The 16,788-nt window shown below is 47.7% G+C and overlaps 1 protein-coding gene across 1 annotated transcript; it reads right to left on the minus strand.

The window, feature by feature from the left end:
• Positions 1-4,814: 4,814 nt before the first annotated feature.
• PM20D1 (peptidase M20 domain containing 1) lies at positions 4,815-16,702 on the minus strand. Its single transcript, XM_056511144.1, has 13 exons — positions 16,460-16,702; positions 14,671-14,757; positions 13,891-14,123; positions 12,365-12,451; positions 11,501-11,634; positions 10,955-11,074; positions 10,137-10,212; positions 9,862-9,923; positions 9,545-9,623; positions 8,487-8,558; positions 7,833-8,001; positions 7,085-7,184; positions 4,815-6,395 (listed from the first exon to the last, which is right to left on the minus strand). Exons 1-13 carry the CDS (start codon positions 16,665-16,667, stop codon positions 6,266-6,268), a joined length of 1,557 nt encoding a protein of 518 aa, XP_056367119.1. The 5' UTR covers positions 16,668-16,702; the 3' UTR covers positions 4,815-6,265.
• Positions 16,703-16,788: the final 86 nt, after the last annotated feature.

Genomic DNA, 16,788 nt, shown 5'->3' on the forward strand with positions numbered 1-16,788 from the left:
AATTCTGTGTTCCTGAATGAACCAGCTCCTCTGATTCATGCTTTCCTTTTATTTCCCTTTTTTTTTTTTTTTTTTTTTTTTTTTTGGTCATGAGTGGAAATTTTGAGCAGTTGTTTTTCCTTCCTGCCTTTCCTTTCCTCCCAGGAAACGGTGAGCAGCGAGTTGTTGCTCAGGGTGATGATGTGACCCCAGCTCCAGGCCTTGGAGACACGTTCTGGGCCAATGAGGGTGGCTGGGACAGGGGATGTGTGTGTGGGGGAAGGGGAGGGCACTGGGGAGCCACATTCCCACAGGGACACAGGGACTGGGCGTGCCTGGAGCTGCTGACTTCATTCCCTGAGGAAACAGGAGCAGAAACAGGGCAGGGATCCATTGTGACCCCAAGCTGGGGGCTCTGCTCCCATCAAGAGCTGGGCACAATGAGGTGTTTTCCTGGAATGTTTGGTGCTTTTGGGAGAAGAGGATGGCAGGAACATGTGGAGCAGAACTGGACAGATGATTGGAGAAAGCAGCACTGATAAGGGACTTTTTATATGGGCAGAGAGTGACAGGATGAGGGGCAATGGCTTTAAACTGCCAGAGGGCAGGGATGGATGGGATTTTGGGAAGAAATTCCTCCCTGGGAGGGTGGGCAGGGCTGGCACAGGTGCCCAGAGCAGCTGTGGCTGCCCCTGGATCCCTGGCAGGATGGGGCTTGGAGCCACCTGGAACAGTGGAAAGTGTCCCTGCCATGGCAGAACAAGTGAGTTTAAATTCCCTTCTGACCCAAACCACCCTGGGATTCTGGGATTTCAAGGGATGAGGAACCTTTGGGGTCATCTCACTCATCCTCAGGACCTTCACCAGCAAAGAAACCTGATGGAAAACTTTAGACATGCAGAGACACATCCCAACTCCAGCCACAGCCACAGCTGGGACTGGAGCTCCAAACCCTGCCTCCAGCCCAGCCTCCATCCTCCTTTGTCCAAACAAACCTGGCTGCAAGGCTCTGCTTCCACCTTCATCTTTCCTTCCTGATTCAGAAAATCCATCCCTCCCCTGAGATGGAGCCTCCATTCTTCCCTCACCTCCCCAAAAACCACGTGCACCCAAAAGTGACCTCACTGCTCCCCAGCTGCAGGCTCAGGAAGTGGAAGTGTGGGGACAAAAGCTGCCTGAGACAAGCAAACAGAAATAGATAACACCCCCACCAGCGAGGCTGAGATCAAAAAAGCAGAGGATGAAAGGGCAGGAAATTTGGTTTCCAATTGCAGGGAGCAGGTAGCAAAGGCAACACAAATGTTTGGAAAGGAAGGAGCTGAGCACTGAGCTGTGCTGGATCATGGAATGTCTCATGGAATGTTGTGCCCATGTGTTTTACAGCAGCCACGTGATTCTGAACTGCCCAGCTCTGGCCAGCACTCAGGAATGGCCTCAGGGCCCTTTCACAGGAGAGCCAGCAGGATAAAAGGGTTTGGCCAAAGTCACCCCAAAAATGCTGATATAAAGTGTGAGTGCCCTGAGAGTGCCTTTGCTCCCTGTCCTGGCTCCTCCACTGCCTGTCACAGCTCTGAATGGAGCCCCAGCTGCTCTGAGCAAGGATCCTGAAGGAACTGGGCTCCTAATTCCCTGCAAGAAGAAATGTCAGCAGGAAAACAAACCTGAGCAGGTTATGGAGCAGGACTTGTCCCTTCAGGTGTCACTGCAGGGCAGGCAGCAGCTGGGGGAGAAATGCACATCCAGGAAGTTCTGTTTGCCAGCCTGGAAGCAAACAAACCCATCTCCATCCTTTTTTCCAAGGTCCCAGCTGTGTTCCTGTGTCCCCCACGTGCTGTGACAAACACAGGGCAGCCCCTGGCAGGACCCTCCCTGTGCCCCTGGCCACGGGAGAGCACCTGGGGCTGCTTTTCCTGTGTTCCACAAGGTCAGCAGACCCAGTGGGACAGCAGGGACACCTGTCATGGAGCCACTGGGGATGTGCCTCACATGTCAGCTTTGTTCCAGTTACAGGCTGTGAGGAAATTCATTTCTAGTCAGAATTAAGCTGAAGAAAACACTGATACCACAAGGCTGGACAGACCAGAGACTGATGATAAAATATACACAATAATCTCTTAAATCCCCCTAATTCCTGCTCTATGAAGACCCTCTCACTTCCCAAAATCCCAAAGAGGATTTTAGATTAACATGTGTACACACAAGGCAGTCCTGCAGTACCAACAGTTGCAAGTGGAAGGATATCAGATCCAGAATAAGTGACCCAGGGGATCATCTCTGTAGTAGTGCAAGGGCAGGCAGAGAGTTTAAGTGATCTGAGTATTTACAGGGCCTCAGTAACCCACACCACTGTACTGGGTTAAAAACATGAATTAAGAGGCACAAAAAGCACCTTGGGAAAAGCTGCATGATGTGAACTTTGCTTGTAAAACCCCCAGGCCTGCCCTGTGACCAACCCACAGCAAGCCCCAGTGCCAAAGAGCATTTTCCCTTTGTCCCCTGCCCCCTGCCATGTGGTCATTTTCCTTCCTGCTGAGAAGTGACTGCAGCTTCCTCTGGGCCCCCCACCACAGCTCTGAGCTCAGCTCTGCAATCAGCAGAGGGATCTGCAGGGGTGGGGACCCTCCCTTCCCCCAGCCCAGCCCTTTATCTCTGCCTCCCGCTGCTGTGGGAGCGGAAAGCTGAGCCAAGCCCCTGCCCCAGTGTCCCACAGCCCTCCCTGAGCTGCTCAGCCAGGAAAACCATTCCCTGGGCAGCACTGAAAAATGCTGTAAAAATTCCAGAGCACCAGCAAGGACTGAAGAGATTGGCAAGAAGGTTCGAGCAGCAGCGTGCAGAGCACTGAAAAGCAGAGGGCTCAGGGTCACAGGCTGAGCTGAGCTGCAGGTGAGGAATTCTCCTCTCCAGCAGCAAAGTGGCTGAGCAGCCTCCAGGCTCTCATGGATGTCTCACTCCACAGCACTGACACAGGGAAATTTTCACAGCACCTGCTGGAGAAAATGGATTTCAGCAGCTCCATGGAATATCAAATGAAACAGCAAGAGAGGAGCCAAGAATCCAAGTGTCAAATGCAAAGCTGGAGGAAATGACTCTGTAAACACCTTGTTCCTCCAGCTCTGAGCCTGAACTCCCCATGGATTTTCACTTGGAGCTGAAAATAAACCAAGTTCTGTCAAAGAGAGCCCAGCAACAGAGCTTTCTTTAGAAAATGCAGGTGTGGGATGTGACCTTTTCTGCAGGGCCCAGCTCAGCTGGCCCAAAGCAGCACAACTGCACACCCCTCACTTTGAGTCAGTCTGGCACAGGAACATCAATGTTGTAGATTTGGGGAAAGCAGGGGCAGAAGGAAGCTGCTGTGGGTGTAGCACACTGGAACTGGGCTAGCACAGTGCTCAGATCATGTGTGTCACTATGACTGAGTTACCTGAACTCAGAGCAGAAAATCAGGCCCTTCCTTCCTTCTCTGAGTCAGAGGTAATTGCTCTCCCTGCTCCAGGCACAGTGACTCACTACAACACAGAAAGAATAGCTCCCAGAGTCATTAATCTGTTTTCAGCATGTGCTTGGCACTCTCCAGTAACTGCTCACACCAAGCAAGGCTGGAGGTGATCTTAACAGAAAAAGCATCATTCATATTATTCTTATTATTTATGTGAATTTCACACTGCACTTAGGAAAAGTGACATTTCCAGAAACATCTGCTGGGACAGTTAAATGGGGAAGGAAGAGAGCTGTGCTTCAGGAGGTGACACCAAACACTGAGTGACTCCTGAACTGTCACACAGCCATGGCCTGGCAGCAAATGGGACAAAATAAAGAGGTTTGAGAACACAGAGGCACAGCTGCCCCATGGAAAAAGCAGAGATAATCATCAGAAAATGGGAAAATGGGTAAAGATGGGGATGTGCTGCTTCCCCAGGGGATCCTGCAGGACAGGGGCTGTTTAAAGCCCTTGATGGCCTCTGAGGCTGCAGCAAAGCTCTGCTGAGCATGTCCCCAGTGCAGAGGCACTGCAGGATCCCAGCCCTGGATGAGCAGCACTGAATGAGCTCTGCAAGGAGCTCCCAGCCAAATCTCATGGCACACATTCACACAGGAGCTGCCAGCACAGCCCTGCCTTCCCAGCACCCTCACTTCTCCTTCAGCAGCAAAATGGATCTTCCTTCAACAAAACAACCCTCACCAGAACAGAGGTGAGGGGTTTTTGGCTGGGGGAAGATTACAGAATAGAAGGGATGCTTTATGTCTTCAGGACAGATTTGCTCCCTCCTTCCACACCACAAGAGCATGAGGATTTTCACAACCTGTGCTCTCTCATGAGATTTATCCCATCTTCTCCCTGATTTCCCATTTTCCATTTTCCAGTCCCTCTGACTGGCATCAGCTGTTAAACAATATTGACCCCACACAGCCACAGCCAAAGCAAAAGCTTTAAACTCACTTTTACAGAGATTTGCCAGAGAAAAAACAACAACAATCCCTTCTGTGCACCTCCCAGTGCCAGGGCTGTGCTCCATTCAGTGCTGGGCCCTGACACATCACTTTTGCTGTGCCTGCACACAGGAGCTCACAGGAGCAGTGACACCTCCACAAAAGAGCCACAGGCACGTGGCTGAACAAATCACAAAGTGCAGCAAAGCAGAAAAGATGCAAACTATTTACTGCCCAACAATGCCTGGCCAGGGTGAGCTGATTTTGTGTAGGAAAGGGAGCAAAGATTAAAGCTGGCTGGAAAATAGGTGGGTTTGTTTTGATGGAAACTTTATGGATTGCTCAGGTGTGGAAATGACTTCACTGCAATTACACAGCAACATAAAAAGACTAAATAATCATCAGAAAAGAATTCACATTCCTCATTTTATTAGATGAAACTGTCAGTTTTGTTTCAATTATTCAGCAGGTGATACAGTTGGAGCCCTCTGGCCACAGTGATAAGATCAAATAAATAAGAGAGGTGAGTGGAAAGAACTGGAATCACAGTTCCATCAGTGTTTTTCAGGATACATTTCAGAGTATTTCCTGTGCATTCCAGGACATGTCACAGTATGAATTTAGAGCAGAACATCCACCCATTCCAGTGCATAATTTAAGTTCTGAAAAACATCTGTGCAGCAGGAGGAGCTGCACTGGTCCCTGCAGCACAGACTCTGCCCCTGTCACACAGCAGCTTTCAGGCTTTTCTTTGGCTTACATCACTTTGTGAACTATTTATTGATAAAATTAATTTAATTAACTGATTAAATAAATTATTTGTCTAATTAATACTGGTAACCCCAACTGCCAAGGCCAAAAGAATGCTGAACCCTTTAGTGCTGTCACAGGTAGGCAAGAAGTGCAAGATGAAGCAGAGTCAACATCCATGGCCTGCCTACCCCAGGATTCCCAAAAAACTGAGCAGGAAAGTGGAAATGGCTTCCAAATGGCACTGAAGGAACAGACCTCTGATCCCTCTGAACTGGAAGAAACTGAAGGGCTGCACATTTTTCACAATCAAGTTCTCAGAAGAGCAAAGGAAAAACATGAACTGACCCAGTGAGAAAAGAGAGGAGCAGACAACAGGGATTTCATTCCTTATTTCAAGCTGCAATCCCTTATTCTGACACCCAGTTGCACAACACACCTTGAGCCACACCATGAGTCAAGGAGGGAAAAAAATAATCACTAAATGATGGGAAAGAAAGTTTCCAGCACCTCCTCAGTTACAACAACATAGAAATTCTGGAGTAAACTGAAAACAGAGTCAGAAATGAGTGCAGCATGGGAGTGAACACTGACACTGGCTCAGAGTGCCATGGATGCTGGTGAGAGAGACCTCAGGAGAGAATCCCCATGGAAAATCCCCTGGAGAATCCCCAGGGAAGCAGCCCATGCCCAGCAGCAGTGCAAGAACCTCTCAGGGTGGCTGTGCAGTGACAGGAACCCTTTCACCACATCCCAAACCCTCACCTGAGCAAGATCCATTCACCAGAAAAACTGAGTTTGTCACAGATAATTCACCTTCTAGTGGTGAGTGACTGCTGATTATAGCTTGGATTTTTAGTGATTACCAATTTTAGAGGCTTCAAGTGCTGAAAAAATCCATGTCAGATTAATGGCTGCACATCAGAGCACAGAGAGCAGAAATCAGAGTTGTTTGTGGGGTTTTGCCACGTTCCTGTCACACAGCCAGCACTTCTCCCATCTCTGTGTAAACCACAATGTAAAAACAAACCCAAATTCAGTAACAAGACACAAGTGCATCTTCAGCCCCCTGTCCCAGAGCCCAGTGCAGCTGCTCTGCCCAGCAGGCTCACAGCTCGTGGGAGCTGGTGTGGGGCTCTGGAAGTGTCTCAATGTCACAGTTCTTGATCAGCTGAAACAGGAACTCCACCTGTTTCTCATAATTCTCAATGGAGATTCTCTCATTCAACCCATGGATCCTGAAAGCAAAAGGACATTTTTCAGTCCAGGGGGAATTTCTGACCCACCTGCACACACCCACAACCCTGCTTGGCTCTGAATTCATAAAGCAGAGCACAACAGAAAACAGCAATATAGAGCAAAACCTGCACTGTAACCAACACAGATGCACTGACTCCAAGGCTCAGAGCCCAACAGCTAAGTCTAGAAAAAAATCTAAAAATCTAATCAGAAAAAAAATCCAAATGGCCCATTTCTTGGCTATTTCTGTCACTGTTCTGTAGAGCCAGAACACTCAACTGCTGCATCATCTGCACCTTGATAAAATGAGAAATCTAAATAAGCAAACAATCCTTTGCATGATGATGCTGTTATCACATAAATGCAGGAAATTTCAAATCAATTCAGACTGGCAAGTGTCCAAATATGTTGATAAATCTGCAGGACAAGGCCAAGTACCACAACAACAGCTCTCCCACAAAGGATCCACTCAGCAGCACTGAATCAAACACCTCAGTGGGTCCTGCCTGCACTGGAAGGGACAAAGAGCCAGGGCTGACACTGTCCCAGGGTCATTTCCATCCCCAGCACCCAAACCTGCAGGAAATGGTGATCTGACAGTGAGCACAAGGCTGGGTTTCCTTCTGCCCACTGCTCATGGATCTCCTTTTCCCTGGGCCCCAGAGCTGCCCCAGACAGAGCTCAGTACCTGGGGAGATCATCCTGCCTCAGCAGCACAGGGTTGAACCTGTAAATGGCCCTGGTGACGTTGGTGAAGTGCCTGCTGTCCGTGTTTCCAATGCACGTGCCTGGAAAACAAAGCCCAGGGTTGTTCTGCAGGAGAGGAACAACTGAACTTTACAGTGACCCACCTTTCCCCAGGAGAGAGGAAAAGCAAATGATAACAGTCCTGCAGTGCCTGCACCAGAAGCACCACTGGAAACATTGATTGGCACATCCTGAACATTCTCTCCTTCAGGAGCAGGAGCTGAACACACAACTCAACCTAAGAACAACCTCCCCAAAAACTTAAACTTCAAACTTCAGTCCACCAACTACAGAGCTAGGAAGGAGCTGCAAGAAAGGGAAGGGGCAGAGATCATAAGGAACAATACAGAAAAGCAGGAATGCTTTTCCAGCTATGAAAACAACAAAAGAACTAAAGCAAGAAGACCTCCTCCTCTCCCTCACAATTCCTTTCTTCCCTGAAGAGATTCCTTTGTATGTGCAGAGAGCCCAATTCAAGGCTCATTGTTTCTGTCAGCTTCCTGTTTGCTTTTTTACTTCCACTACTAAAAAACAACATGGAAACTTGTAAAGCATAAAGAGGGAACGGAATAAAAAGAGGAAAAAACAGCTGTTTCCAGTAGTTAACAGCTGGGGTGGAGGAGTACACAGCACATGGAAACAAGGGAAAAGAGAAGAGGAAACAATAATCATCATGTGCCTGCTGTCACCTGGGACCACACTGTCAACATCTGGGAAAACGTCCAGGACGGTTCTTTGAAAAATATGGACTGCAAATGTCTGCTCATCCCAAGGGCTGATGGGCAGGGGGTCAAAGGCCTCCACCACAGCAATCTTCACTCTGTCATCAGCAATGGTGCTCCTGACTGCCTCCAGCACCTGGGGGTGAAACACACACACAAAAGGAGCACAAGAAATGAGAAAGCAGATGTTCAGCTTTCCAGAAAACATCTGTCAGACTGAGTGCCAGTCCCTCTTCCTCTGCTGAGTGCATGGCTGATAATTCAGCTGAACTTTTAAATCAGACACATCACTGTCTCAGGGTACTCCTGAACTGCTTCAGCCCTGAAAGGCAGCTGCTCAGCCTGCTGCTCTTGGAAATTCTGGCATCCAAGTAATCCAGAAAAAGCTTCCAGAGAGAGAAACTTCCAGCAAAGGCTTGGGCAGGGAAGATGTTTTGTACTGACATTTCCCAGCTGCCCTGGGCTGGACAGGCCTGTCAGCCCCCCTGCAGTGTGCAGGATTCCCAAATCTCCCAGGGGACAAACCCTGAGGCTCCAGATGAGCCCCTCTTGAGCACTTTGTGCTCTTTGGCACAGAAGCTGAGATCTGATCAGGAGATCTGATCAGGAGATCCCATCTACCTCAGCAGCTGTCTCAGCTGAGTGGATCCTCAGGTTCACCGTGGCTCTGGCAGAGGAAGGGATGACATTCACCTGGAAAAAAGGAAGGGCCAAAAGTTGAAAAGGAAGTGAAAACCAGATTAAAATGCCAACTGCAAACTCAGAACTGCTCAAACAACTGCAGGCCTAAGATGCTCCACTGTTTCCACCAAGTGTGATGTCTCTTTCTGTGTTAAAACACTGCAAATCTTATCTAAAATGCAAATTAATACACAAAGAAATATTCATCAAATCAACAAAATTGAAGTTAGCTGTTACTTATATAGATGTTTTTATCTCTCCCTTCAGAGAATTTATACTGAGAAATTCTGAAGCTCTGGATTTTTAAGTGATATTTTTACCTCATTGTCACTTTACATGGTTCATATTTGGGTAAATCTAAGTTACTTAACGAGTGATTTTTATTGAAGATAACTGTTCTTATCTACAGACTGAATATTTACAACTTTGTTAAACAAAACCATGTGCAATCTTTAGGAAAAAACCCCAAGGAACCAGGGTGTCACTTTTCCCTTGGCCACTCTGTGTCACTGTTCAGCCACTGCATGTTTTTCTGTCCAGTGATGCTTTTCAGTCACAGGTTTTTTCAGGGACACACCAAACACAAACTCTGTTTTCCAGGGCTCCAGTATTTTTGGACAGCACCTCTTCCTTATCAGAGCAGGATCTGGCTGTTATCTCTCAGTCCAAGGTGCAGACTGAAGCCACTTCAGGCAAACCCCAGAGCTGTGCTAAAATGTCTGGGCCAGGGAAATGTTTGTGATTGTGACAGTTCCAAATATTGCCTTTGATACTTTGCAGGATTGTGCAGAAATCACATTTTCTTGTCTGTCCTAAAATATTACCAACTTTAACACTGGTGGACAAAGATCAGATACTTCTGAAGGGATTTTTAACTATAGCCAAATCCAAGCCACACCTGAGGTAAGAATGAGACTGTGGCACCACACAGGGCCCACACTAATAAACAGCTGGAAATTAAATGTCCTAATTGTCTCATCATAATTACAATGAAATACCTTGATTCCTGCATTAAACAGGGTGACTGCAGTGGTTGTTCGGATCAAGGCATTGGTGGAAGGTTTCAAGGCCATAACTCTACAAAAATAGAAACAAACCAAATTTTTCTAACAAGCTGGACATTGCTAAAAAATAAGCACCATAATTCCATAGGCAATAAGCTGGATGATGGCTTATTCAATTAACCAAGTGATCATTAACAGGAAATCACTGAATTATCTAAACTATAAAATAACTGATTTCCTGGAAGATTAGAAATGGCTCCATCTTTTAAGGTGAGAAGCTGGGGATGTTGATCAAGGATCTCTTTTCTTACCTGCTGACAATAGGTGAGAACAGCCACAAATTGCTCATGATGATGTTGAGAGGAAACTTGAACTAAGGGGAAGAAACAGAACCACAAATCAGAAAATTTTCATTTGTCATGAGCGTGGTGGAGTCACTTGAATATGGACAAAACAATTGCAGCAGAGACAATAATCTGGGACAAAAACTAGCTTTTTCTATTTTTTCTACATAACTGCTTTAAACTCTTCACTGGATTATTACTCTTAAGGAAATTTGGGAGTGAAATGCTGCTTCTCTCCTCACCTCTGCTGCGAGGTGCTCCATGGTCATGAGCTCTGGCCCGTGGCCAAACAGGTTGCGTAAGGGATTCTGCTCCAGCCTACAAAACAAATCAACACTGAAAAGGTAAAAAAAACCAACTTCACAACTTTCTGGTTGTTATTGCTCCAGAAGGATGTCAGGAATTTGGTTTTTATCCCATTTCTTGGAGATGCAAATCACACTTTGCTCTCCTGGTAAGTAAATGTGCAAGCTCAGATTTCTGGGCATTCCAGTCACGTGCAAAGATTTCTCTGAGAAACAGCTGAAAAAATCTCAAAGCCTGGCTCCTATAAATACATGGAAATCCAGAAAAATAGCTCACAGATCCCACCATGTCTGGACATCCTCAGTTTTTCTAAAATATGCATTTCTTAGCCAATTTGATATCTACACAGAGATGCAGAGAGATGATTTCTGCAGTCACATCATGACTCTATTCCAGCTTCATTGGCTTGGAGAATTCCCAGGTAAGGCAGGAGGGATGTGCAGGAACAAATTCCAGAGAAATCCTGCCACCCAAACAAAGGAATCTCTGTTCCTACTGAGTAAATTAGGGCAGACAGCATTTGTCTTGCTTTTAAAGAACTGGCTGACACTTGGAACAGCAGAAGTGCAAAGACCTGGCAATTGTTCCTTGGCTGGGAGTTGCATTTCTGCCCTTCAAAGTGAAAAACTGCAATTTCAAATACAGAACAGCAATTTGAAAATGACCTTAAACACAAATATTTAAAAAGTCATATATCAGTAATTTAGGAGGTTTTTTGACTGTTTTTGGCATTGGGTGACAAGGAAGCTCTCACCTGGACATGGCTGCTGCCAGAATGCCAATACTTGTCTCCTTAGGGGGAAAGGATGAATGTCCTGGCTCTTTTTCCACAGTGAAGTTCAGTGTCATTGAACCTTTTTCTGTGACAGCAATCCTGTCACAATGATAAATTAATCAATTAATTAACAAATAAATGACTAATGCAATTCCAAACACGCACGAACAGACTGTAGATAAAAATAACTACTCTGCATAGTTTTAGTGTGATAAAAACCACTCAAGCAGCAACAACAAATCATTAACAGTGTTTAGATCTCTGCAGGGCTGGTGTCTGGGCTGCCTCTCCAGTGAGCAGAGCTCTGCAGCACAGGATTGAAGTGCTCAGTGGAACACTGTGTCTGTCAGCAGGGCTGTGATGGGAGCAGGCACAGGCTGAAGGTCCTGCCTTGCACTTTGTGCCACTGCTGCACCTCCAGCAGCACCAACGCTGCCACACGTCTTGAGAACATTCTCTAGTGTCATCAACAATGTCATTTATCACTAATTAATGACTGGAAATGAATCATGGGGTCACTCTTACATAGCCACTGGCTTCTTCACCCCTGCAATGATCCCATCCAGCACGGCGCTGCCTTCGTCCAGCAGGAAGGAGAGTTTCACTCCTCGGGCTTCCAGCAGAGCTGCAATTTTCTTTGCTCCCTTCAGACCAGACACCTGTGGAACCCAGGCAGAGGAACTGATCAGATCCAGCCAAAACACTGGGAGGAAAAGTGGAAACCACCTTGCTGCTGGCTACAGCACAAAGAATGCACGAACTCCCCTGGGGAACAGCTCCAGAGCAATCATCAAAGATTCTTCCAAGAAAATTAATTGGAGATTGTTAATGGCCTGATAGCAGATGAATTTATATCCATGATGAGGAGTGCTCTCATTGATGAGTCACTGACTGCTGCTTTCATTTTGATATCTCAGAGCTATAAACACAGATTAGCAACTGCAGACCTGTTTATTCCAACTATTAATAATTCTTTGTCTATTTTGACAGTGCATAACCAAACCCACCTCTCCTGTCTCTCTGTACCACTGGAACATTTTTTGCCAGTTCCTCCTGAACATTTGGCACAACCATGAAAATCTCAACCCAGCTTTTCCTGTGTCCAAAATGGGATTCCTGCTGCACTTTCCTTGCAGGAAAGAATTTGAAGTGACACCCTCTGGTGTTCTTCACTCTTTGCTCATCACACCAAACCCTTTGTGAACGTCACTCCAAGCCAAACAACCAATCCATAACTGTGACCTGGGGCCTGACACAGTATCTCCCCACAGAACCAAGAAAAACAGGGAAGTCCTTCCAGCTAAACAATGTTTCAAAAGTAAGCCTTTCTACCTAGAGGAACAATGCAAACAGGCTGTTGTTCCAAGGGAAGGGAAGGGAAGAAAATACCTCCTCATCGTGGCCAATGCCAATGTAGAAGGAGCGGCGGGGTCGGTAATTCCTCCTCAGCAGGAATTCCAGAGCTTGCAGGATGCCCTGAGGGAAAAGCAGAACTGCTGAACCATCCCTGTGGGGTGATGAGGAGAATAAATGCAGCAGTGATAGGACAGAACTGTGATGCTCTCACAGCCCTGGTGCTGCTCAGCTACAGCTGCCACTGAGGATGTTCCCATTCCTTGCAGAGGACACTGCAGTGTTTTGATCACAAGGCTCTGGCAGGTGACAGTGGCAGAGTGGGGACATGAAATCCAGAGCAGCTGGTTTGGGGACAAACTGCCCAGGGAGCCCCAGAGGCAGAATTCTCCAAGGAATTCACTGCTGCCTTCCAGTGCCTGTCACACATCCAGGCTGCCTCCCACTGGAGCTGCCAAATCCAGGGGGTTTGGGGAGCAGCATGTTTGGTACAACAAGTGCCAAAATGACAGAAACAGAACAAGAAACTTAATCTGAAGAATGAGAAATCAAATCTACCATTTGCTGTGGCAATATATATAAAAAAATGCATTTGCTCTATTATTATTTTTCATTTTAAATTGCTTGATTTTTCACACATCACCTCAATATTGTCATCACCCATTTTTTGCCACGTTCACTGAAATTGCTGGCTTTTTCTTTTTTTTGGTCATTTGTGGAGTTATTTATGCAGTTCACAGCAGAATGAAGCACCAACCTAAACTTTTAAGTTTCAAGGCTTTGAAATTGATGATTAAACATCCTGAAACTTTCTAGGAGTGTGGCCTGTGTGACACTAAACATCTGCTCAAATTTAAATACAGGACTGCCACGAAAGTCATCATCAAAGTCACAAAGGGACATTTTCCTTCTTAATTTTTCCATCAACCTTTTCCCAATGAGAAATCTTTCCCAGATCAATCTTTTCTGAATCCATTCCTCCCAAATGTGTTTAGTACAGCAGATCTTTGTTCTTTCACAGGCTGGATAAAAGATGCAGAGTTGTTTGTCTATCCTATTAAATAAACAGTGTTTAATTTGAAACTCAAGCCTTTTCAAAGGGCTGATTTTGGCTTGGAGTGCCTCTGTGACACCTGGGGAAAAGGAAAATGTCTATCCCTGGTTTCAAACACAGCATTTGACAGAGAATGATGGAATGGTTTGGGCTGGAAAGGACCTTAAAGCTCATCCAGTGCCACAGGCAGGGAAACTTCCACTTTCCCAGGCTGATCCAACCTGGCCTTGGACAGTCCCAGGAAGGGGCAGCCACAGATTCTCTGACACCTGTGCCATAAAACTTTAAATTGGCATTTAAGCAAACACATCTGCATCTGTGAACATGATTCTCCTGACTGCTCATGAGTTTTAACCCTCACTGACAGTACTCACTCCTCTCCATCTTTAGGAAAAGTTGGGAGAAAACTGCAGGAGTTGGAATTTATCCAAACTAGGAATTCCTCAACACAGGATGGGTTGCTGCCCAGGCTCCATCCCTGTGGAAGGACATCACCAAGCTCACGTACAATGGCAGAGTTTTTGTTATCCAGAGTTCCTCTTCCATAGATGAAACCTTCGTGCTCTGCAGCTGAGAAAGGAGGGAAATCCCAGCCCTGGGGGGGAGCAGGCACCACATCCATGTGTGCCAGCAGCATGTAGGGCAGCAGGCCAGGGGCAGAGCCCTGCACTGTGAACAGGTGGCTGTATTCCCCAACAATCTCATGTTGGATGAACTCTGAAGAAAATACAGCTGGGAAGACTGTCAAGGGAAAAAAAAAATAAATTAAAGACACATGGAAAAGAAAAAACTAACAATAATGGCAAATGTTAGCATTATTCCAGAGAGCTGTTGCCTAGGTAGCATCAGGAGGGAACTGTACATAAGACTGGCCACAGCAGAGGATGGAAGTTCTCACACTTCTCCAATCCCCCTCACCTGGGATTTGAAACTCTCCTAAATAAAAGCAGAACTCTTGTTCAGCACTGCTGCAGCTCTTTTGCAGGGAGCAATGATGGAATTGCCAAAAAATGAGGTTGAAGCAGCAGCAGTCATCCTCTTTTTATTTTCTATGGCATTGAACCATCTCCAGGACCAAAACCCATCACTACAAAAAGTCTTTTTGGGGGGCATTGATACCCCCAAACTGCTGTTGCAGAGGGGACACGTGTGACATTTCTGACAGGCCTCTCTTCAGGAAAATAAAAAAATCTGTTCCCTTATATTCAGGAGTGATACATGCTCTCTTCAATTTGTTTATGAAAATGAAATAGAGCAGCAGAGATTGCCAAGACTGAGAGTGCAGTACCTTTCTGAATGTAACTCCCAAATTCTGCCATGGCAGTTGTGTTCAAATCCTCTGGAGACCAGGACACAGTTGGGATTTTAATGGCCCCTTCAAAGAAACACAGAACAGAAATCCCTCAGCACTGAAATCAAACAAAGCTAGGACTGCACTTCAAAAGGGGAAGTATATTTATGTTCCTGAGGGGTTTTTTTCCAGGCTTTAAACATTATTTCACAGCAGAGCACGAGCTGCCATGATCAAAACCAGACTGATGTGCTTCAGCTGGGCCGTGCAGCATTTGCTGACAGCTCAGCCAAGGTATCTCTCCAGATAATTTGACTCCACTTTTCATGCTGAAGTGTTGAATGATATCCTTAGAAATGCCACTGTCCAGGAGCAGCTGCAATTTGCTTGGGTGATCTGATTCCCCAGAGTCACAGACTCCTCTGGCAGCTGAACTGGCAGTCCAAGGTTGTTTCTCAAGAGTAAGGCAGGTTGTGATGGTTATTACATTCCATATTGCTTTTTTAACCTATATAAACAGACAGGGCTCTTGTTGGCCCTTTTGCTCTGCCCTGTCATTTAACCAGGCTCTCCAACACCCAGTCCCTGTCCTACAGAACATGGGAGTAACTCAGTCCTGGCTGCATTTCCAAACAGCAGCTGCCAGGAGAGGTTATGGATTCTTTTGAGGTTGTGTGATTCATGAATTAACACAAAAATCTATTGTGAGCCTTCCTTTTCCCATTAAAAAGAAGAATGCAAACATGATTTGCTAGGCAATAAATCCTACGAACCAGCAAGGTATGAGGTTTACACACAGGGTTTTATCACTTGGTGCCAGATTGTGGTTTCCTGCACAGTGCCAGCCCCTCAAATCTCTACGTCAGGCAGCACAAACAGCCCAGGACTGCTCACAGCAGTGGTGAGCAACAAAAAAGGGAGAAAATCCCGACTGTGACTTATCCAGTGGACAAAGGGATGTCTGGAAACGCCGTCATGGGTGTCTGGCAAAATTCTGTGTGTACGAGCAGGAAATGGTGGAGAAAATCAACACAGGGCAGGAGTTGGCTCAGGAGAACCACAGGATGGCTGAGGCTGGAAAATCCCTGTGGGATCATGGAGCCCCAGCTGTGCCCGATCCCCACCCTGAGCACTCAGTGCCACCCCCAGGCTGGGCACTCCAAACCTCCCTGGGCAGCCCCTGCCAACCCTTTCCATGAGGAAATTCCTGCTAAAATCCACCCTGAGCCTCCCCTGGCCCAGCCTGAGCTGTTCCCTCTCCTCCTGTCCCTGTTCCTGGGATAAGATCCCAAATCCCCCCCGGCTGCCCCCTCCTCAGGGAGCTGTGCAGAGCCAGAAATTCCCCCTGAGCCCCCTTTCTCCAGGCTCAGCCCCTTCCCCTCAGGATTCTCCAAACCCTTCCCCAGCTCCCTCAGGATTCTCCAGACCCTTGCTCAGCTCCCTCAGGATTCTCCAAACCCTTCCCCAGCTCCCTCAAGATTCTCCAGACCCTTCCCCAGCTCCCTCAGGATTCTCCAGACCCTTTCTCAGCTCCCTCAGGATTCTCCAAGCCCTCCCCAGGACTCCCTCCAGCCCTTCCTGAAGTGCAGAACTGGGCACGGCGCTGGAGGTGCGGCCTCGGCAGTGCCCAGCACAGATTTCCAATCACTTCCTCAGTCCTGTGGCAGCCAACACCCGGTTCCTTGCAGAGAAAACACCTGCGGAGCGCCGCCTCCACACCCTGGATCGCCCCTCAGGAGGGGCCAGTCCCGGCCGAGGGGGGCTCCCAGCGCTCGGGCCCCCTCACCTCGCAGCGCCTCCTTCAGCTCCCGCCGCTCGCCGGCGCTGAGGGCGGCGGTGCCGGCGCTCCGTGCCCAGAGCCGCGGGACCCCGGCCGGGGCTCGCAGGACGAAGGCGCGGAGCAGGACGGCGGCCGCCAGCACCAGCACCGCCGAGCCCAGCGCCAGCAGCGCCGCCAGCAGCGCCGCCAGCAGCGCCCGCCGCCCGCCCGCCATCACTGACACACGGCCGCCGCTGACGGGCGCGGCCCGCAGCCAATCACCACCCGCCCCGTCGGGACGGTGACCAATGGGGTGGGAGCGGGGGCGGGCTGGCCCCGCCTCTCCCGCGGGTGCT

This window comes from Oenanthe melanoleuca, chromosome 26 (assembly GCF_029582105.1).
Source record: "Oenanthe melanoleuca isolate GR-GAL-2019-014 chromosome 26, OMel1.0, whole genome shotgun sequence".
Classification (NCBI taxonomy): Eukaryota; Metazoa; Chordata; class Aves; order Passeriformes; family Muscicapidae; genus Oenanthe; species Oenanthe melanoleuca.

Coding starts and splice junctions, on each gene's coding strand:
- PM20D1 (XM_056511144.1), bottom strand. CDS start 16,667: ATGGCGGGCGGGCGGCGGGCGCTGCTGGCGGCGCTGCTGGCGGCGCTG. Junction 12,452..13,890: donor ATAACAAAAACTCTGCCATT/GTACGTGAGCTT, acceptor CTTTTCCCTCAG/GGCATCCTGCAAGCTCTGGA. Junction 11,075..11,500: donor GTGAAGAAGCCAGTGGCTAT/GTAAGAGTGACC, acceptor TCATTGTGACAG/GATTGCTGTCACAGAAAAAG.